The sequence below is a fragment of the Lacerta agilis genome, chromosome 1 (genome assembly GCF_009819535.1).
Source record: "Lacerta agilis isolate rLacAgi1 chromosome 1, rLacAgi1.pri, whole genome shotgun sequence".
Lineage (NCBI taxonomy): Eukaryota > Metazoa > Chordata > Lepidosauria > Squamata > Lacertidae > Lacerta > Lacerta agilis.
The window spans coordinates 63548941-63571608 of record NC_046312.1 but is presented as its reverse complement, the minus strand read 5'-3'; the positions used below and the strand labels follow the sequence as shown (position 1 = coordinate 63571608).

At 40.6% G+C, this 22668-nt stretch overlaps 1 protein-coding gene across 7 annotated transcripts in view; it reads right to left on the bottom strand.

Annotated features, from left to right (window-relative positions):
- The window catches only part of KIAA1549L (KIAA1549 like), a 138935-nt gene that overhangs the window by 45877 nt on the left and 70390 nt on the right, over positions 1-22668 (bottom strand). For all 7 annotated transcript variants that reach the window (XM_033151799.1, XM_033151771.1, XM_033151781.1 and 4 more), the window contains 7 exons: positions 21799-21932; positions 19026-19188; positions 17631-17690; positions 15845-15996; positions 13175-13346; positions 10492-10655; positions 3856-4046 (listed from right to left, as the gene is read on the bottom strand). In XM_033151799.1, the coding sequence (XP_033007690.1) occupies positions 3856-4046; positions 10492-10655; positions 13175-13346; positions 15845-15996; positions 17631-17690; positions 19026-19188; positions 21799-21932 (1036 nt within the window). The remainder of the gene's footprint in view (positions 1-3855; positions 4047-10491; positions 10656-13174; positions 13347-15844; positions 15997-17630; positions 17691-19025; positions 19189-21798; positions 21933-22668) is intronic.

Below are 22668 nucleotides of genomic sequence, written 5' to 3'. Positions count from 1 at the left end.
CAAAAGGCTTAGGTGATAAATTATAAGGATGCTATTTTTAAAGGGAAACTTGGTAGTACTATTACAAATGCATTTTGTAATATGAGATAGCTCCCCTTAGTAGTATTGATATCAGAAGAAATGGAGCAAATCAACAACGACTCCTTTATTGTAATGAGTTCTGGTAATCTACTGTCAAGTCAAGGAGCAATCACTGTCAGGGCATAAGACAAGAGCATTTTCAAATAAATATAAGACAAGTTTATCTTTATAATTAAAGAATCTTTGGTCTGACAGAAAGTAAACAATTTCTACAGCTGTTAGGTAGCCTCAAGTCTGTGGTTAGCACTGATGTAGTAATTATCTGCAGCACCTCCAAGCCATCATGGGACTGATTCAGCCGCATACCAGAACTTTAGGTCTGCACATTTAAGGAGGATTAAAGTGCTTTGTTGCCCGGCACAACTACTTCACTAATTTAAAAAAAACCTGTCTGTTTCAGTTGGAAAGTGACAGGTAAATGCATTGAAAATGTGTGGATTAATGGCTATCGGGAGGAAATGTAAACACCACACAAACAAATCAAGATGAATGCTCGCTGTAGTGTAACTGCCCCTCAAAAAATACAGAATCAATGTGTAATAAAGAGTGGATAATAATCTAGCCTCTGTGTAAGCTTTGTGCAAGCAAATCAGGATAAATGTTCAATAAGCAGGTTGTCTAGAGGGGCCCCATTTAGCTTAGCAAAACTCTCTCTTAAGATGCTTTTAAGTCTAAATTTTCTGCAGTCTGCCCCCCCCCCACTTTAAATCCTCACCCTTACTGAAATAAATCCAAAGTATGAGTAGTTGTACTTAGAAACTATCTTGGCATTAAGCAGTAAATAAATTAATAATACTTCTGCACATTCTCTGTATGTTACACTTGCACCTCCTTCTCTTGAGATGCTGAAACTGAGTTCACAAGATCTTCAGGAAAGGGACCTATAATTTTGGTTACGTTACTCTGGTAAATTGCCATGATGAAATAAAAACAAATCAAATCTCTTACATCTCTATTGCGGAAACTATGTTATCTCCAAATATTCATCTTTCTGACAATGCAGAGAAGCCTGAGGTGACTGAAGACAGGCAGGGCTAGCCCATTAAAGTCTGGCATCTGAGGAGGAAAATCCAAAGAATGTCTCCAATGATATAGGTGGATCTAGCAGAACTCACAAACTGCAGGAGGAATTCAATGTCACACCTAGGCAATTGTTCCTTCAGGGCAAGTATTTTGGCTTAAAAGTAAGCTTATTCCCCCCTCCCCCTCTTGCGCACAACGGTGCACTGCTCCATGATTGTGTCGCTGCTCACCCTAATAATAGGGTTGTCAAATTTGCAGATGACACTACCGTGATCGGGCTAATCTCTGAAAAGGAGGGTGAAACGGACTATAGAGATGGGGTGGAGCGGCTGACAGAGTGGTGCAGAGTTAATAACTTGCTGATAAATACAAAGAAAACAAAGGAGCTTGTGGAGGACTTCAGGAGACAGAAGAACGATGTCTAGCCACTTTTGTTTGACGACGGAATCTGCGTGGAGAGGGTAACAACGTTCAGATTTCTGGGCACTGAGTTACAGGAGGATCTGTCCTGGAGTGTCAACACAAGGGGGCTTGTGAAGAAGGCGCAGCAGAGCCCGTACTTTTTGAAAATTCTAAGGAAAAACCATCTTCCGCAAAAGCTGCTGCTTGCCTTCTATCACTGTGCCATTGAAAGCATGCTCACTTATGGTTTATGTGTGTGGTACAGAAGCTGTACTTCTCAGGATATCTGAAGAAGTGTGCATGCACACGAAAGCTCATACCAATAACAAACTTAGTTGGTCTCTAAGGTGCTACTGGAAGGATTTTTTGAATTTTTTAATTTTATTTTCTGAGGATAGGATAGGGTTGTGCAGAATTATTAAAACAACAGAGAGCATTATTGGCTGCTCACTCTCCACCTTAGAACAAATCTGTATCACCAGGTGCCACAGAAAAGCACTAGACATATCAAGAGATCCATCGCATCCTGGTCACCATTTCTTCGAGTTCCTGCCATCGGGATGGAGATACAGAACAATGAAGGTGAGAATGAGCCGTCTCAAGAACAGTTTCTTCTCTAGAGCAATTTTGGCCTTAAATGAAAAGTCTGGACTTTGAAGTCATCTTATTTTACTTGTTATATTGTATCATACTGTACTGTTTTAATTAGTGTTTTGTAGTTACAGTGGTACCTTGGGTTACATACGCTTCAGGTTACATACGCTTCAGGTTACAAACTCCACTAACCCAGAAATAACGCTTCAGGTTAAGAACTTTGCTTCAGGATAAGAACAGAAATTGTGCTCTGGCGGCGCAGAGGCAGTGGGAGGCCCCATTAGCTAAAGTGGTGCTTCAGGTTAAGAATAGTTTCAGGTTAAGAACGGACCTCCGGAACGAATTAAGTACTTAAGTACCACTGTATTTTAAATTTATGTGGAGTGCCTTATCTGAGTGGATAGAGCAACTGAGTCTTTGTGCAGGGCTTTCACTGACAGGACTCACTAGTGGAATCCCAACCTGTGAAGCTGCTCCATTAGAGGATAGAGCAATTCCATGTCCCTGGGCTAATGAACCACATCCATCTTATTTGACTTAAGTTTCAGTTTATCAGCTCTCATCATTTGAATTAAGCAAACAAACAAAAATGTATTGAGCAAGGCAGGGCCGGCAGCTAAGTGGTTATATAAAATGAAAGGCCACCTAACAAAATGTAGAAAGTCACTTTTCGTTCACCAATATCCCTCAAACAAGAAGAACTTGCAAAAATATATTATAATAGTAATATTTTCTGTAGGAAGAAGAAGAAGAGTTTGGATTTGATATCCCTCTTTATTTTATTTTATTATTTTTATTTTTATTAAAGATTTTCTTGGTTTACAAAATGTCTCTCGCATTTTTCCATGTAACATTTTTACAGATCAATTTGGGTTGTTGAGACATTAGGCAGAGAAGGGGGAAGGAGGTGGGTGGGGTGGGGTGAGGGTGGGGTGGGGAGGCGATGTTTCTATTTTCCTTAGTGTATGTAGGATTTGGTGTCAGCATCGGTTGTGTTGGTTCTCTGTTGCTCGCTTGTGTTTCTTTGGCGGTGAGAGGTCGCGATTGGCGTAGGGTGTGATTGTTCCTTTGTGGTTGGCTGTGTTGATCTTTGGTCTTCTGTGTGAGTGGGGTGGGTGGGTGTTTTGGATCAGGTTAGCCATATTGATTTGTATGCTGTCGGTAGGTTTTTGTCATTATCTTGTTGAGCTGTGTGTGTGATGAAGGGGGCCCATATGGGGGTGAAGGTATCTTCTTCTGTTTGTCCCCGTGCTAGTTTTAGGTTGCTGGTTGATATCCCTCTTTATCACTACCCGAAGGAGTCTCAAAGCAGCTAACATTCTCCTTTCCCTTCCTCCCCCACAACAAACACTCTGTGAGGTGAGTGGGGCTGAGAGACTTCAAAGAAGTGTGACTAGCCCAAGGTCACCCAGCAGCTGCATGTGGAGGAACGGAGACGCAAACCCGGTTCCCCAGATTATGAGTCTACCGCTCTTAACCACTACACCACAGTGGTGTAGTGGTTATGAGCGGTAGACTCGTAATCTGGGGAACCGGGTTCGCATTTCCGCTCCTCCACATGCAGCTGCTGGGTGACCTTGGGTGGCCTAGCTAATCAATATAGCAGTTCATCACTCTGGCTCCAATATCTCTACACACACACACACACACACACACACACGAAAGACCATGATATAGGCACTGTAATGGTTGCAAATTCCACAGCAGTTTCAAATTAAGACTGTCCAGGGTGTTCCTTCTGCTGTTAATACTTACCTCTTTCTTGTGTCATTGGACTTTGCAATTTTAGCAGTGCTTCCATCCTGAATAATTTCCCTCTCCTGAGAGGCAGGAGCATCTCTCACTGGAAGCGGCAGTACTACAGTCTCTTGGGTAACAGGCAAAACCTCATCTTCAGCTCCCTGTTGGCCCAAATGTTGCTTGGCATAGTCAAATCCTTGGACTGGCTGCAGATACAGAAAACAAAGGAGTTCTGAATCAGATATACATTTAATACATTTTTAATTGCGCAATTCAAGATTTAGCCAGAGATGCACATTGTATGTACCTAAGAGTGAAGGGGAAACTGCTCATATTTATCAATGCTTTTGTGGAAACAGAATTAATGGGAAAGTAGCTGCATTCGTTTTTAAGTATTTTACTGTTGAGTCTAAACTACATGTCTTATTTCGAACTCCTTTTTGTGACTCTGAAAGCACCACCCATGTTTTGGCACTTGTTGCAAACCCATGTGTCTCCTCCCAATATTATTATTCTTGGTGGCATTTCCTTCTTTCTTCTTCGGCTGTGGTGACCCACGTAGTTTTGTTTACAGGCATCCATGACATGGATAATCATGGATGATAAGGTGGCGGCCACAGCCAACAGAATTAAATAGCAGTATAGGCCAATTAAGCTGTGAGGCCAATGGAGGAAGAACATTGCTCCAAGAATTTGCAGCAGCTTAGAGTTAAAAAAAGGGGGCTTCAAACTACAGAGAAGCAATGTTTAGAATGGCCCTATTTTTAAGCAGACAAATAATTTATTGGAATCAAATCCATAAGAGAGAGAGAGAGAATGAATCAGAATATGGGAAAGAAGAAAGAAACAGAAAATGTACCAACTTATTGTCTGCTTCACAAGTCATATCAGGTTAACAAGAGATTTTTTTTTTAAGTCCAATGTTTCTTAGACAGACACAGCAATCCCCCAAAGATATAAGATGGAAATGCAGCGGGAGATACTCTGACCTTGATGAAATCGGTGTCTTCTTCAAACACTGTTGCTTATCTCACCCAGAACAAAATGGTTTTGAAATATTAAGCTGTACCCTTGTGTTGCTCCAAAATATAAAGGCACAAACGTGACATTAAATGGCATGCCAAAACAATAAAGTCATTTTTTAGGCCTTTTGCATCAGCAACTTGCTGGAACATACCCATTTTTAAACTTTACAGATGGGCTGAAATTGTCTACTATGCAGAGCACCACCTGTTCTGTGTAAACATTAGCTCCTCTTTTGTAACTTGTGATGATCAATTACATTCCAGTGATGCATACAGCATTCCACAGGTATACCAGCTCTAAACTTATGTATGTTGTATTTTATAAATACATACATACATACATACATACATACATATGTACGTACTTGAATTCTGACTGAGTGAGGTCACCGCAATGTACTTTGAAATGAATTAATCACAACAGCCATAAATACTGGAAGAAGAGAGTATAGATACTTAGCCTGAGGCCTTATGGCTGCCATGGGTCTGCCCTTCTGCTAGGGATAGGGGGCAGCATAGATGGCTCATAGAAGAGACATAAAATGGATTAATTTCATATTGGTCCAGAATATGGAGGGTTTCGGTCCCATCTGAAATAGCTTCAGGAGGCAGACCTATGACATTAGATATTCAGATCTTATTTCCAATTTTGGACTCTCCTCCATCGCCGATGTGAAACCCTATTACACTGTTTCACATAAAACGAGCTAGAAGAAGCTTCCAGTGACACTTCTGTTGTCAGAGCCTTTGAAGGAAAAGCTCCAGTTCCATCTTAGGGGAAATTGTTAAAACACGTAGAGGGCAATGAGGACAACACTTGATGAATCCGTTGTGACATTTTGACTGAAACAATCAATAAACAGAGCTATTTTAGAGTCAAACCTGTCAAGTGTTTTTGCATTCCTATCACAAATCACAGGTTTCCAATGAACCTGAATATTCTATAAAAAACAACAAAAGACCCTGGTTGTAGCATGGGCATTCCGGAGGCACATTCAATGGCATGCCAAAATTCTCCTCAGGAGAAAAAAAAAAAGGTTTTTCTTTCTCAAAATGAAGTAAGACACTGAAAAGTAACTACAGGTGAAAGTTTCTCACTTTCTTGCAATTTTTAATGCACAGAACATTTTTTATACAAATTAAAGCTTTTTTAATTCAACTGTCAGAAAGCAATCAATATGTTGCCAACTGTGCAACGAAACCCTTTATCCTTATTTTTTAGCCTCTCTAATTTCTGCAATGAAACACGTCTCTCCAGTATTGGTCTCTACAGCCACAGCAGGCACTGTAACCCTCCAACAAATTGGCTTCACCCACAAAGACAAACTCCTCGAGACTGACGGGTGTCAACAATAATGTTAAAAGTAGGCTGCCCCTTCCCCCAACGACATAATTGTGTTGAGAATGCCCTCAATTCTAGCTCACGGACTCCTGTTTGCAGGGTGTAGGGATTCTCAACACTAGACATCACGCTGCATATTGAGATTTGCCAGGAGAGAAGGAGATCCTCATATGGTAGCTGCTTTCAGTGTCACTATGCATCCTCCATATCATATACTTTCACACTATGTTCTGGGCTGTGGGGATTATTATTATTATTATTATTAGGAGGAGTAATCTGGCATAAAAGTAAGGGGGGCAAGCTTTTGACACTGAGAAAGTCCTGAATAATAAAGGACTTCACATTAGAGACCTAATTAGGCTGGAGATTCAATCTACTTCTGTGGTTTACTTGGCAAAACTGTTTATTCCATTCTGGCAACAGCTATGCAGGAATACAGTAATGGGGAGGAAATGTGTGAACTCCAGAAATAAACCACAAAAATCATTTCAGCATTGTAATGTGCCCACCAGTTCGAAATTTCGTATCGAAGCAGAGGACTAAAGCTGACTGAATACTGTCAGATGAACAGTTCTGTGAACATAAAAGTATGCAAATGCCCTTGTAATGGAACTCTACAGAAATGTACTCATTTAATTACATTAACAGCAACATTTAAGCCAACAGGCACACATTATCTGTCATAAGAGCACAGAGCACAGGGTACATACACCTGACTTTCCTTGCCCTTCAGATATAAAATCACTGTCTCTAAAATCATGCCATGAATTAAAATGAACAGAGGTTTAACAGATAGCCTCCACATAAAATAATGTAGCTGAAATCCAACACATTCAATAGTCAATCCTTGCAATGTATTTCAGTTTCTATCAGGCAAAAAGCCCTCATAAGTTTAACAAGGACAGCTGCCCTTATTTTGGAGAGCATGCTTATATGCATTCATTCACTTCTTGTGCCAAAAACCTCACTTCCCCCACTTTTCTTTTTGGTTGAACTCAGTTGACACAAATGTCTGTAAGTGTAGTACAGAACATCCTTATTGTTAAAGCAATCAAGGATGACAAAAGGATTTAAGAACTCTCAAGATCCTAGACTTGATCTTTTCCAAGTACATTCAATTTGCCCAGCTTCCTTTAAAGAGCTGTCCTTAACAGGATGGCCTGGGTGGCACACCAAATCTCTTCCCTCACCTGCTGAATATCGTAACATTTAATGCCAAAGGATTCATTACCCCTCTATCCTTTCAATAATTCGCTTAGTTCCATCCACAAAGGGAGAGTTCTAATAGGTGGTCCAGCAGGCAGCCCTTCTGTGCAAAGAACTGCAGTGCACAGGAGTCTCTTAGCAGCAGCAGGACTGCAGCACTGATTATGCAGTTCCACTCTCCTTGTTCCCCCTTGATATGTGAAATCAAAGCAAGCAGGGCAGAGCAAATAAAATAGAAACACTCCACAAGAATAAAAGCAGCAAGCCAAGAAGGTTCCTTTTTGGAAGGCTTGAAATGTTATATTTTGCAGAGCAAAGGCTCACAAATCACCCTCAGCAGCAGCTATCATAATCAATAGATTTTAAATATACACAGATTATAACGTCATTTCATAAGCATAATTTTAATAAACAAACCACTTCAGCCATATTCACAGAACAGATTTTTCATCCAGAAGGTTTGCAGTGCTCAAGTAGTTTCAGGCATTTTTGCAACCAGAGAAACAACACACAGTCTATTTAAATGCACTCAGCACATATTACTGGCAACTATTTGCATTGCCAAGATTTTACGCTTAATAATTTGCTAGCAATTACGATTACTGTTATGCCTGACAGACCAAAACTCCAGGCAGGCTAAAATGAAAACAAAATGTTCTTCTAATTTCATTAATCAAACATTTAATACCAGAGCACATAAATCAAAAACAGGAAGGACCTTTATCCTCTTATCCCTGTGCACAAATGTTCCTTTAATTATACCATCCAAATTTTATATTCATGGCAAGAGCCTTAACTAACCCACAGAATTCCGAACTGTACAGATGCTGGCCAGAGTAATGAAGTAAAGAGCAAACTAGATGTAAGGATATGTACCCAGAGGATCGTCTGCTGTTTTTCAAGAGTAAACTTTAGCTGCAGGGAAGAGGTGATTGTTTTGGAGGGGGACCATGGTGCTGAGAGAGAAGAAAACAAGGTTCCCAAAGCTGAGTCTGAAGACTCCAGATAACATTCAAGACCATACGGGCACTTCTTGTTGCTGGCAAGACATCTTCAACACCACCAAGTAAAATCGAACACATTCCAACACTGACTGTGGAATGCTCTCCTTAGAGAGGCTCACTTGGCACCAACTCTGTAGTTTTTCTGTTGCGTTGCCAGGCCTTTTAGGAAAGTGCTTCAGTGTTCCGTAGATTTGTGTGCGCGCGCATGTGTGGGGTTTATACCTTTTGCACTGCTGTTTCATCTGTCATTGTATTTTTATTCCGGCTTTACACTGTACCGTTTTACTCTAGATTTCATAAGTATGCATTATTTTATATTTTTATAGGTATTGTCTTATATTTTTATTGAGTACTATCCAGAGAATATCTGTCATTGCACAATTTGAAAATTCAATAGATACATTCAAATAAATAAGTAAACAAACAAACAAACCATAGGCAGATGTTTCGTGAAAGCTTATCTGTCATCAGGGGTCTTCTCAAAGACAAGCCCCCAAGAACCGTCCAGGAAACATTAAGCTTTCCTAGAACACAACAACTGCAATCTATTTTAAGACTCAGGTGAGGTAGCACCACTTGAGGCAGAAACTTGCTGCTTCCTATGAACTTTCAACCTCCAGTTTCAGTTCAGCCAAATGGAGGTAAAAAAATGTTGAGGATTTCCCTACTGTTTGCTTTGCTATCCTACTTGTGAATCTGTTATATAAAAAAAGCATGTAGCTCAGATTTTTGACTACAATCATATTTCTGGCCTCTTCAAAAGAAAAAAAAAAGAAAACGTGACACCTGCTATCCGCTTTTGCTATTTCTGCATTTAAACTGTATAAAAGTGATATGATATTATTATCAAAATCAGGAAAGAGGCAAACTATTGATGTATACAGTCCACCCACAACTTAGGCTCATTTAACTTGTGTGAATTCAGCTTTATGCACTTGGGTGAAAAAAAAACAGAAAGGAGAGCAGGCATCCAGCGGGGGATATCAGCAATCCCACTTGCCATTGGACTCACCTTGAGCATGCATTCAAAAGTGCAGGGAGAGTGTGTTTTGACTATACACCATTTCGCCTTTATGCACTATCCTTGAAAAGTAACCATCGTGTAAGATAAGAGTCGACTGTACTGTTTATTTTTATTTTTTATTTCATAAAATTTTAATAAGGTTGCTATATTTTTCTTAAATGATTGTCTTGCTTTTCCTTTTAGATATGACTAGTGCCTAGTACAGTGGTACCCCGCTAGACGAATGCTTCGCTAGACGAAAAACTCGCTAGACGAAAGCATTCGTCTAGCGGGAGGCTGCCCCGCTAGACGAAAAAGTCTATGGGGCTGCCTCGCAAGACGAAAAAATTTCGTCTTTTTTTTTTTTCGTTTTGCGGAGCGCGGCTCCCATTGCCGCTCCGCAAGACGAAAACCCCGCTAGACGAAAATTTTCGCGGGACGAATTATTTTCGTCTAGCGGGGCACCACTGTATCTAGAATAACAATTTCTACAAAACTTAGAAGTATTCATTGATATTGATCAGGATATTTTATTCACCACTTTGACCTGGTAGAGCTAGATTGTTTCTTTGTTTGGCACGCTAGCACAACTGGTGGATATCTTTTATCTCATTTCAACCATGCTGTTGTATTATGGTCATGAGGCACTAGTAAGTTAATAGAGTGTTTCAAACACCTGATAATGGCCTTTTTAGACTCCCTGGCAAAAAGAACTGAATAGCAGCAGTTATCAGGAAGCATATTGTTGTGAATCGCGTATTCTATTCTGTACTTCCTTCCTCCCAATAATGCCTGCTCAACCTGTATGGTTGAAAAAAGAGGATTTTGTAAAAGGTTATTCTGAAGACACATTAAGCAGCTAGTACTATAAAGATTGCCTTGCACTTGGATGGGAGCCTATAAATGGGAACGGCTTCATTCTGTCTCTGAGCACAGAGTATTTATTGTCTTACTGGTTTAGTAAAATCTGTCCAAAGAGAGCACAATCTTGTTCTTCAAGTACAGAATGACGGAGAATGTAACACTGAAGAAGAAATTCCCATTCCTGAGCCTGGGATGAAAATTACTTACTTTGGCTCTCTGTGGCAGGTTCATCATGGTGTCTCCCTTGAAGTCATTTTTGTTCTTCCTGCACAGAACCGCCGTGATAATGATGATGATGACTGTAACCACAGCAATGGGAGCCAACACTGCAGCAATGATCCATAGGTTGTTGGGTGGGTTTTTCACCACAGCTGTATATAATCAAGAAGGAGAGAAAGTAAACTTGTAAAGCAATCTTATAATGAGTCAGACCAGCAAGTCCAGTACTGTTTGCTCTTGGCAGGAGCTCTCAGAAAGTCTCACGCAGGCAGATATTTTCCTCAACTGCTCAAGCATATGATTGTGCTCTACCACAACCTATGGAGGACAACCATTACTATCAGCTATGGTGAAAAAGGCTGCAGAGAGTGACTTGTGCACCCCTATTATGGGAGAAATATCAGAGCAACGTCACTTAGGGGGAAAGCTAGAGTTCAGTGGCAGATCACATATTCTGCGGGCAAAAGTTTCATTTGGCAAGCCCCTGCCAATCAGTTTTGATAATATTGAATTCAGTGGACAAATTGTCTGGGTTGGTATAAGTAGCTTCCAATGTCCCACTTCACCCAAGATAATAAGTGGGTTATTTAAGCTGTAGCTCTAATTCTTATCAGTTATAGCAGAGGTTACCTTTCCCACTCCACCACCCACCATATAAGCACTTAAAAACTGCTAACTGAATGCCAAGTTTTCTTCCATAATGATCAAGCAATAATATTTTTGAATGAATGATTAGTAAAGTTAAGTAACTAGAAGTTGGAAAGAGGTGCAGGTCTATTTCCATCTGGAGCAATATTTAAAATCAATAATGTAATATTAATATTTACAGAATTAGCCAAAAGATGTATTAATTACTGTAAATAATTAAGAATTTATATAATATCCAATATTTGAACAGTTTGATGGAAATTGTTTTTTAATTTTCACTTTATTTGTGAATAATCTGTGCAATTTCAGCCATGACAAAGCTGCATATGAACAATTAATATTTAAACTTCAATCCACAAGGTAAGTGATCTTTTTAACATTCTTTTGGACATTGCCAGAGACTGCAGCATTAGGCGAAAAACCAATTTAATAAATTGAAAATTGTAACCAGAAGAGGAGGATGGATTTCAGTATTTGGTAGCCATTTGGAGCCACACATGCATACTTGTCCTTTGTGATCAACTATGACAAGTTCTGTTCCCCATATTGTCAATAATGATTATAATAAACCTACTAGATACATGGGGCTAGTGGTCCACTGTGACTACATTCTACAATGATACGATTAGTTTGTGATCAGTCAATATATTGATCTACACTTATATCAGAATGTATACTTGTGTACACTTAAGAGTTGCCAAAGGTTTACAATGAAACTTCAAGTCATTCCTCCTTTGAAGAATGCTTACAAAGATCCAACATCTAAATGACTAACACAAACCCAAAACAAACAACTTGCTTCATTCACTGATTTGAGAAAACTGTTAATTGCAGGAAAAAGCTAACCTGTAACATAAATAATATAGGCCTGGTTTTCACATCACACTAAGCAAAACCATGGCTTAGCACAAATAAATGAGCTCCAAAACAGGAGATTGTGGCTGCTTTGCTCCTCATAGGTTGATTTGCTGCTGTGCTATGCTGTCCAAACTCAGGTCATTGTTTAGCTATCTCCAGGCTAACTGCAAGCTGCCAACAAGATTGATCCTATCATTTGTGGATTTTGGTTATTCTGGGAATGCTAAACCATGAGCCCAGGTTTGGCCAACACACAAAGTCAGACCATGACTTAGTCTCAACGCAGAAACAGAACTACTGTGAAGGAGCAAAGTGGCCATACAGTAACTTCATGTCCTGGAGCCCACACATTTGTTCTAAGCCATGGTTTGGCATAATGCAATGTGTGAACCAGGAAAATCATTTTAAATACAGTAGCTAAAATGAAAAGATTTATACAGACTGCTTACAGCATAGGAAGCAAACCAGCCCATGCCGCTGCTGTTTGATGTCCATTAATTCTAATGGGATGCATATGAAGCAATAACAAATGCCCCACTTAAATATTTATGCAAGTATTTAGCATGCTCTGCTTCCTCCAGTTGATGCTGGTTATTGGGGGTGGGAATCAGAGCAGAGTTAGAAAACTGCCGGAGTGCGTCCAGATCAAGACTTCCAACCCAGTTCATATTTTACATACATGTAAAGTAAAAAAAATGACGATGAAGCAGTAGGTGGTCAGGGTTGGGATATTACCTCAAATGCCTTTGTAGACTTTCAGAGAACATGGTTTCCTACTAGCCTATAGAGAAACAATTCTAAAGCAGCACATATCTCTTTTAAGTTCTACATTCTGGCTGCCACGAAAAGCAAAGAAGTGATATTATTTTAAAATCATGCCTTCAGCTCTAGTTCTCTCCTTAACACCTTAACAAGAGTCAGTTAGAGTAGATGATGATCCTAGCTATTATATATATATCCCCAGAGAGCTCTGTTATCATTTAAGGTATTTAATAAAGCACATAAGAAAGTATTCAGAGAAAAACATAGCTAATCAGCATTTACAAGAGTTACTGACCAAAGTAGATAAGCCACCATACAGGATGCTCCATGCTGATTTTATTGTAATAGGCATAATCATAATAATTATGTTAAATTATCTGAAAGCAAAGCAAAGAATCCTTACGATCAGCTTGTACTTGAACGACATATCCCAGTGTCAAGGCCATCCTCTGTGAATCAACAGTGCTCAAAATTTTGGCAGCTGTAGTGCCCAACAAAGGTTTCCCGTTGTATATAGTATAATAGGTCAATTCAGCAGGCTCCTTGGGACCTGGAATTCGCTGCATTTTTACCATCTTATCAAACAAGAGAGAAAGACAAAGGGGTGTCTCATTTATAGTATAAACTCACTTCTGTGACGAAACAGATATTAGTATAGAAACAGACTGATAAATTAGATCTACGTTTTCAGTTGAAATAGCAGTATACATAAATGTTCAAAGGGGAAATGTTTTTAGCAGAAGCATAAAAACCATGTTGGGCGAAGAAGCCGAAAGAAGACGGGATTCTGCCCTCGCGGCGGAATCCAGTTTCGGACGGGAAAAGGGGGTGCTTGCAGGGCGCCGCGACACCCCATAAAGCCTCAAAAGGAGTATTTTGAGGACAGGAACCCAGCGGTATCGTAGGGTCTCTCCGCCACCGAGAGGGTCTCCGGCAATTTCTCTTTTTCGGAGGCTGTGCGGTGGCCGAGATCGAGACACCGATACGGGTAGCCATTTTCCGGAGCGTCCGAAACGAAGCCTCAGGTCTTCTTGGCTTTGCAACCCAGCTCTCAATGAGATAAGAAACCCGAATCAGAGCGTATAAAGGTTGGTAACCAAACTGGAACCGGCTAATTAAATTCGGAGGACAGCGGGACTTAAAAAAAGAGATCAACCCCAACGGTGGGGGAGGGTATATATATTAACATAGCGCAAAGGGTAAGAAGATATTACATGTGAGCCTAAAAACGCGGACAAAACAGCAAGAGAGGGGTTACCCCAAAATAATCGGAAAAGTCAAAGGACTATCTTATTTAATACGAAACTGGGGACGCTAGAAATAGCAGTCTCCGGATGAATCGGAGCTTGCTGGAGAGAGAGTTTCCCAATTACTTTCACTTTCGCGGAGCTCCGCTGTAGCAGTTGATATAAAAGTCTTAAAAGTATCAAAGGAAAAAGTTACAACTGAATAAATAAGAAGACACCGATACAAGGTATTCCGCACCAGCAACAAGCTTAACATTGTACAAGGCATTTGGAAATAACGAGCTGCGAAATAACAGCAAAGTAAGCCTCTAGAAAGACTCTGAATCGCGGAGGGCAGAAAAGCGCCTACGTGACAGCTGGCTTGTCTCTCTGCCCTGAGCTCCGCCATAACGGAGTGGGGGGGCAGACAAAGAAGCGGAGGGCTTCAATATTTAATATCTGGAATACTATTTGGAATATTTGGAAAACTTGGACGAATGGGACAATAACAGAAAAAAATAATAAACAAAACCCGTGGAATTAGCCAAACAAGTGGCAGAAACTATAACCTATCAAGAGACTAAGGAGGGAATTAAGTGGAAGGACAGGGAACAGTAAGAACAAAACTTTGCACTTCTTTTTACAGAGGGGGGCTATTTCCCATTGGCTCTTTCCCCTCGTTCCTTTAGATATAATTCCTTCTCAACTCTCTCTTTATGTACTTGGGAAAGGTTGGTTAAAGCTGGCAAAAACTAAATACCTTGGGGGGCGTATTTAACCTGCCAAAGTGGATTTAGCCAGTCAAGTGGCAGAAGAAATAACTTCACACCACATATGGATTTTGGTTTATGAACATGTATAATAATAACTAAGGCATTAAATAAGAATAAGGAACTGTCATTGACGACTACTTATATACTTATCCATATATATTTGGAGTTAGCCAAGCAAGTGGCAGAAGAGGACTAAGGCGAAATAAGGGGGTAAATAGGGAACCAAGTGGAAGGGATAAAGATATAAAGACATATAATTTAATTAATTATTATTTTGTTTCCTATTGATAACTTTTTGTTTACAGCAAATCCCTTTGGTGGTTCTCATCTCCTAAAACGGATTTAGCCAACCAAGTAGCACGAAAAAAGGAAGAAGACTCAACAGGAAAGTTCTGATGAACTCTGTTAGTGAACTCTATGGTGAATCTCATTAATACTCATTCTTAACTCTGTTCTACAACATCCTCAATAAGGACTAGGGGACTTGGGGAAATAAGTAAATATCTTAGAGACTCTCAAACTACTTTTGGTTATAGTTAAAATATAGAGAATTAGTAGGTGAATAAGAGAATAAGTGGTATTGGCGAACAGATAGACTGCATGCACACACTTCAGATATCTGAAGAAGTGTGCATGCACATGAAAGCTCATACCAAAAACAAACTTAGTTGGTCTCTAAGGTGCTACTGGAAGGAATTTTTTATTTTGTTTTGGTTTTAATGGGTATATCCTGAGCATGACTTAAACATCTGCAACCAAATTTAAAGGCCATTTCAGTATTCCATATTGTCACATTACAAATCTTCAGTGGATCTGGTGCAGATAAAAGTGTTACCTGATTCAATATCATTCTTGATTAGAAGAGGGGGAAGCTAATAATTATTTGCAAAATAATTTTGTAATTTATACAGAAGTTAAACAACATTTGCTTGTTCCAATTTACACTTTTCACAGCATCCCTCCAAGTAGCTTCTAGATTATACATAAACATGTTACATACAGATTGTAACAGCAAGTTAAAAACACCAGCAAAGGGGGGGTTGGGGGTTGGAGGAGGATGGTCTTAGCACCCACCTGCACAGTATAGCTGCCGACTGTAGTGGCTCTTTTAAATCGTCTTCCTTGTTGATGGGACATCATGAAGAGTGGTGCTAAACGCTGCTCCATTAGTCTTGCAAAACTCTGGTTATTCACCCCCAGCAATGTAATGTCAACTCCCTGTATAACTGTGAAAGTCATTGGAGGGGGGGAAATTCTGTAGCAACTGATTAAAAATATAACAACATCTGAGCTGCAGGGACATGTACAGCTATGGAGCTGAGGAAAACAAATTGGGTCACCTAATCCAACCTCCTTTTCAAAGACTGGTTATCCTAAACCTTCAGATTGCCGGTGAAACAGGTTTTTCCCCTGAAAACTGCCAAGCAGGCAAGTTCCATAAGTTCGCCCCATAGGGCAGCTTATTCCATTATTGAGCTGCTCTTACAGATAGAAGTTTTCTTCTCTAAATACTTAACCTAACTTTTCATTCCACAGCACAAACCCCTTTGCTTCTGATCAGCTGGTCTCCTCCTGCTTTCTAAACTCCTGTGAATTGTGTGGGCTATTAACATATCCCTGCCTTAAAACATTTTCTCGTTAAGCACTGTTCTTCACCAATGATGGAATTAGTTTCCAGAAAGTATATGCACGTCCACTTATGTGCACGCATGCGCACACGCACACTGAGAGGTGAACTGAAGCCAAAGTGAACTATTGCATTGCTGTATGCAAAACAGCAAACCTCCAAAGAACGGGACATGTTTGGAAATGAGAGCCCTCAAAGACTGCTGCACTTCCTAGATCAGCCTTTGCCAACCTGGCACTCCCCAAGATATTTTGGACTGTAACTCCAGCCCCCATCTAGAGGTGGCCAGGTTGGCAGTCAATATGAAAAGAACTGGGGCAGAGGAGACTGTCTCTACAAGACAGCTGAGAGGCAAAAATCCACAAAGGGCCACAGAACTGGAAGTGGAATCATGAAGAGAAGGCAGTTGTGGTACTAGGATTCAAGAATGTTTGGTCATAAGAGTCATAAGAGCATAGGAAACACTTGGCCCTCATAGAAATGGCCTGAATTCATGTTGGTGCATGGAAAAGACAGAGTTTATCAGGCTCCATTACAAAGTACAGTGCCTATTTTAACTTGTGGAACCAATAAATGCTCTCTATGGATGTAGTTCTAGCCTAAAGGAATATTTTCCAAGTAGCGCAGGTGCTGCAGAGCCAATTTTGATTCCTTTACCCAATAAACCTCAGCATTACTATATAAATAGTGCCAAATAGATGCAAAATAAAGTCTTATTGCTGCACAATACCTACACAAAGCTGTTGTTGTTGTTGTTGTTGTTGGCAGGGTTGCAGATTTTGGTTCCCCTTGGAGGAGAGATGCCACAATATTTGCTTTAATTGCAAATATACACATAAAGCAGCATAACATGAGACCACCAGCAGGCATTCCTACAAGCTGGCAGCAGACATGCTCATCAGTGTGTATTGCCTGTTACCAGAAGGTTGGTGGTTTGAGCCCACCTAGGGACGGCCATGGGCAGCATTTCTGCATTGCAGGGGGTTGGACTATGTGACCTGGGCGTCGTCCTTCCAACTCTACAATTCTATGCGCGCTTCAAACAACACACAGCAACTATAGAAGCTGTGAGCCACTGAAAATCCCAAATTCATTAACAGGTTTTAAAAAAACAAACAAAACCCTTTTCATAGTAATAGAATTCAGAGTGGAACATTTTCTCATAGTTCAGAATAAATCATTGAAAAGAGAGTGATGGAAAGTTTTCCTTTAAAAAAAAATGCAAACATTTACCTGTAATAACCCAGTAGTCTCTAGTTGCTTCTGAAGTGTCAAGATTTGGATATTCCAAAGCTTTGAAACAAAAGAAGAAGAAAAGAATTATATACAAAATTTACATCACATTTCCAAAACTGATTTTCCTAACTATAAACAGAAAGGAACATCAATAAACATAGACTGATTATGTTCCCAGTTCCTACTCACTATGATTAACTGCAACTAGGTTTTGTGTTCCTGAAATTACAGGGCGGGACTTGCAGTGTCACAAGTGTAAGAAAAGTGTGAAGGCAGGCTTCAGCCCTGGCAGCTCTGATTTTACAAATATGAGCATCAAGAGTGGTCCTTTAAAAAAATGTTTGCCTTTATGTTTGTGCTCCCTTCTTCATTACCCCAAGTCATCTTTCTGCTTAATTGTGAATTCTTTGGAGAATGGCATTATGGGCTCCCTTACCCAGTTAGTTGTCTTCTTTATGTAGTGAAACAGCCATGGCCTTCACCTCACAATTCCATCAGAATCAGAAAACTGGACCTCTGGTGTACAGTGGATGACCGTCCACCTGGCATTTTAAGTCACTTATTTTTGTTGGCAACATGGCTTTCATATCTTTACCGTCCATGTACTGCACAGGATTTTATTTTGTTGTAAGAAGCAAAGGTGCAGCATTTTTTTCAGATCCCTACCCTATGTTTTTAATTTATCTGTTCACTACTTTAAAGAAAATCTTGGCCACAGACACAGTCCACCCAAAAAGTCAGTCATTTAATGAAGAGCTAATATCACAAAATACTCTATATTGGTGGTTCATAACAGTATGAGTAACCAACTGTTTTCCTTGCGAGGGGCACTTCAACCATGGTTTTTTTTTTACCTTTTTTCCTGATCTGGGCTTCTTTTAAGAAAGGAAGCATCATAGTCTAGATCAGGGGTCGGCAAAGTTTTTGTGGCTTGGGCCGGTCCACGGTCCCGCATACGCCATGGTGGGCCGAGGTGTGTGTGCGCACACACATGCGCAAACACTATTTCCAGTGCTCCTTCCAGCGCGGAGGAGGCGTGCACAGCTTCCCATTGGCTGCAGGAGCTTCCTGCAGCCGATGGGAAGCCGGCCAGCATCAGGGAAGGCAGTCCCCACTCTGCAACACGCTGGTTTAGCACGGCACATGGGAGCCAACCGAGTGGGCGACGGGAGTCCATGGGCTGGTTAAACAACCCCCATGGGCCGCTTGTGGCCCATGGGCCTTAGGTTGCTGACCCCTGGTCTAGATGGATATAGGAACCACTTTTTACACAGGAGAAATATTTGGAGCAGAAAAGGCTGTGGTGTTTAACTTCCAATGGGAATGTTTTTTAAAGTGTTGACTAACGAACACCGAAAGAATGCAAATAATTTGATCACTTTGCAGGCTTACCTTCAGCAATGGTCAGAGGTGGATAGGTGAGATAGAATCCCACCAATTCTGCTGAAAGATGATTGAGAAGGTTGCTTGACACGGTGCCATTTAAGACTGTGCTTTCATTTTTCACCACATAAAAGAGAGTTACAGACTGAGAAACATTTGATGTGCTCAGTATCTGAAACAAGACCAAAGTGGGGAAACAGCCGGTAGCATCATTTTGACACAACTTTTTTTCCTGCATATTATTACATTAGTGCGCATGGCAAAGAAAAATGTTAATCATGCTGTCATTGTTAAACACACATGCTGGTGGGTGTTTTAACTCCTTGGCTAGGCTATCCAGCTTTGTTACAGAAGCAGCCAAGAGGAAAAGAGTATTTCCACTCCAGGACAAAGGAGGGCTAACTCAGATAGCTTCCATTTCAGAAGGTGCTGTTTCACCATTCAGAACCAGCATAACCCTACAAATCTGTATTCCATATGTACAACCAGTTCACATGTCTGGTAAGGATAGGCATAGGACACGTATGGGCTGTGCACCATGCTCATTACAGGGTTGTATTGGGGGGAAAGGTACCTTCCTCAACTATAGGTAAAGGTAAAGGGACCTCTGACCATCAGGTCTAGTCGTGTCCAACTCTGGGGTTGCGGCGTTCATCTTGCTCTATAGGCCGAGGGAGCCGGCGTTTGTCCACAGACAGCTTCCGGGTCATGTGGCCAGCATGACAAAGCCGCTTCTGGCAAACCAGAGCAGCACACGGAAATGCCGTTTACCTTCCCGCTGGAGCGGTCCCTATTTATCTACTTGCACTTTGACGTGCTTTCGAACTGCTAGGTGGGCAGGAGCTGGGACCTGCTATAGCTTTGACCTAAAACATCACATTAGAAGAACGTGCCCATATTCCATGGACAGGAATTAAAGGCACATCTGCATTGCTTCTTGCTTACAGCATGTTTGTTGCATGCTTCTTCCTGTCTTAGAAGCACATCCTATATCTTAATAACAAAGTGCTGATGTGTTTGCAGGTATGTACAGATTTGGTTGCATTTCCAGTGTACAAAGTTCTGCTCCCTTTCAACATCCTGAACATTCATTGCATTGGATCCCATCTTTTGAAACCCTGAAAAAATTAACCCTTTAAACTGAGTCAAGTTGAGAACAGAGTGGAAGAGGGACAGGGCAGGCGAGGTAAGAAGGACATAACATGTTCCATGCATGGGTGAGTCACAATATTCCATGTAGGGGACTTTCATCAACACAAATTTCTGGTGCAGTAAGTCGAGGTGGAGAAAACGTGCCTGTCTTCAGACCAGTGCCATTTTCAACAAGGCAATGCCATGCCCACACAGATCCCCGGATGCTTACAGAGCAGGTTACTCAGGTCAAATGCACGTGCATTCAATTTGCACTGACCTGCAGCAAATATCTAGGCAGACAAAGCCTCCATCTTTTTTGATGTTCATAGGAAAAGCAAAAGAGCAAGGATTACTCTTCTTCACCTTTGTTATTTGAAAAAAGGGCCAAAATATACTAGGCACTGTACATAAATGAAAGTACACAGGTCCCTGGCCACAGACACAGAGGGTCATATTCAACGTAGCACTAAAGGGAACATTCCACCTGCACATCATCTCCTCTCAGCAGTCCCTAAATCTGTCCTGGGGGTTCCCCCAACCCTCCAGAGCAGATCTGGGGATAGTGCAGGGCACATGCAAAGGGGGGGGGGGCGGATCCTGTTGTACTGGTGCTAATCCTTGCATTAGAGCAAAAATGTCATTGAATACTATCTTTAATCAAGAAACTAAAATAGATTTAGTGAACTTAAAAGGCAGGTCTGTTTCCACTATGATACCAATAAGCCATTCACTCCACTCCACTCCATGGCAAAATGGTACAAGTACCCACTTACAAACTTTAAAGCTATTTTTTCTGCTGGCATAGTTGAAAACAATTTCTCCCTGACCTATTGCTGCATCTCTTCTTGCTCATTCTAATGTATACTCCAGTTCTGTTCTGTTTATGAACTACCAATAAAACATACCAGACACATAGCACAGCCTACCAGGGTCCTCCTGACTTTGATTATTGTAGGGCACAAGTTGTGCATGTCTGGTATGCAGTGAGGTTAGGACTCTCTTTTAAAAATAATTTGCCCACTTATCTGCAGTGCCAGTGCTTTCTAAAGAGCTAAGAAACGTAGGGCAATCTCATGTAATTATGAAATGGCATATCAAACTGAAAAGCTGGTGGGGACATGTTGACATGGAACAGACATTTTTGATAAATGAACAGCAGTTTACAATGCTGCTTTATCCTGATATAATTTCCATTTAGAATGATAGAGGTAGAAGCCAGTTGGCATGTATACATCCCTTGTTGCATTAAAAAAAACCAGCATATATATGTACTATAGTTGATTGGGGCCAATATGACTACTTATAATTGTACCTTTCAACTTCTGGAAAAATAAATATATTTATTAACGTGAGTAAACAAGACCCATTCCATTTCACATTATGTTGTTTATAAAATTAACTTAATCTGTAAGGTTTACAATTTAGTGTCTGGTTCTGTTTTTTTTTAAAAAAAAAGTACAGATGATAAATGTTGGGCTTGTTTATACAGCAGTTGCAACAAGAATCATTGAGCTATTAACAAAATAACAAATATAAAATATTTTCATACTGGCTATGCAGTTATAACAATAGCATGTTTAATAAAAGTTTTGCAAAGTATTACAGGCATAACCCATAAAAGGTGACAAATAAAGTTAAAGAATATTACCTGAACAGTTAACTTGCTACTGGTGTTCAAGACCTTTCTCTCAGCATCCTGAAATGCTTTCTGCAATCTTTGTTCCATGGTCTGAACAAATCTGCATGACTGTATGTTGTCAGATTGACCCACAAACTGCAGTTCTAGATGAAGAATAGCCAAGTGTTTAGTGAATATAAATACATTATTTCCCTTTTGGGTAGACCAATCCTGCATATGAAGGAAAGAGGGAAGAGGTCCTCAGGGCAGTCAGAGCAGGAGGTGAGAGTGGTAGCCTTTTCATAATAAGTTGTTTTCCCTTTTTCAGTCCATTCCAGACAATGGGTTGATTCTTCCACCCGTGTGGATTCCTGGTTTGCCCATAGAAAGCATGTTCCCAGCAACTGGGTCTGAAGGATCTTAAGCCATTTCATTCTCTCAACTTGTCCAAAGACAGGCCATTAGCTATTCCAGCCCTGGTGTAGTTAATTCCTTCCCATTATCGATCCCAGGTGACTGACAGCGAGAGCAAGCCTCCTTCCCCAGTGCCTGACTGGGCTTGCTTTTTAAGGCTCCTGATTGTGCCCTGGCAACCGAGTCTCCACCTGCCGTATACCTGACATCATATATAATGTAAGGTGTGATGCAGGTAGGCATGGTTAGGGAGAAACAGCCTCATGGGCCAAATGGAGACCACTGCTGGACTTAATTAAGCTGTGGGCTACAGGTTGCCTACCCCTGCCATAAAGTGTGAAGGGAAGGCTCACATTGATAAGTGTGTGGCTGAAAACTCATTATCAGCTAGAAAAATACTGAAATCTGACAGCAGAAATACATTATTAATGAATATACTAAGTAATACCATAGGTTGCAAGCACCGTTTTAAGAGAGTTGTTCCCT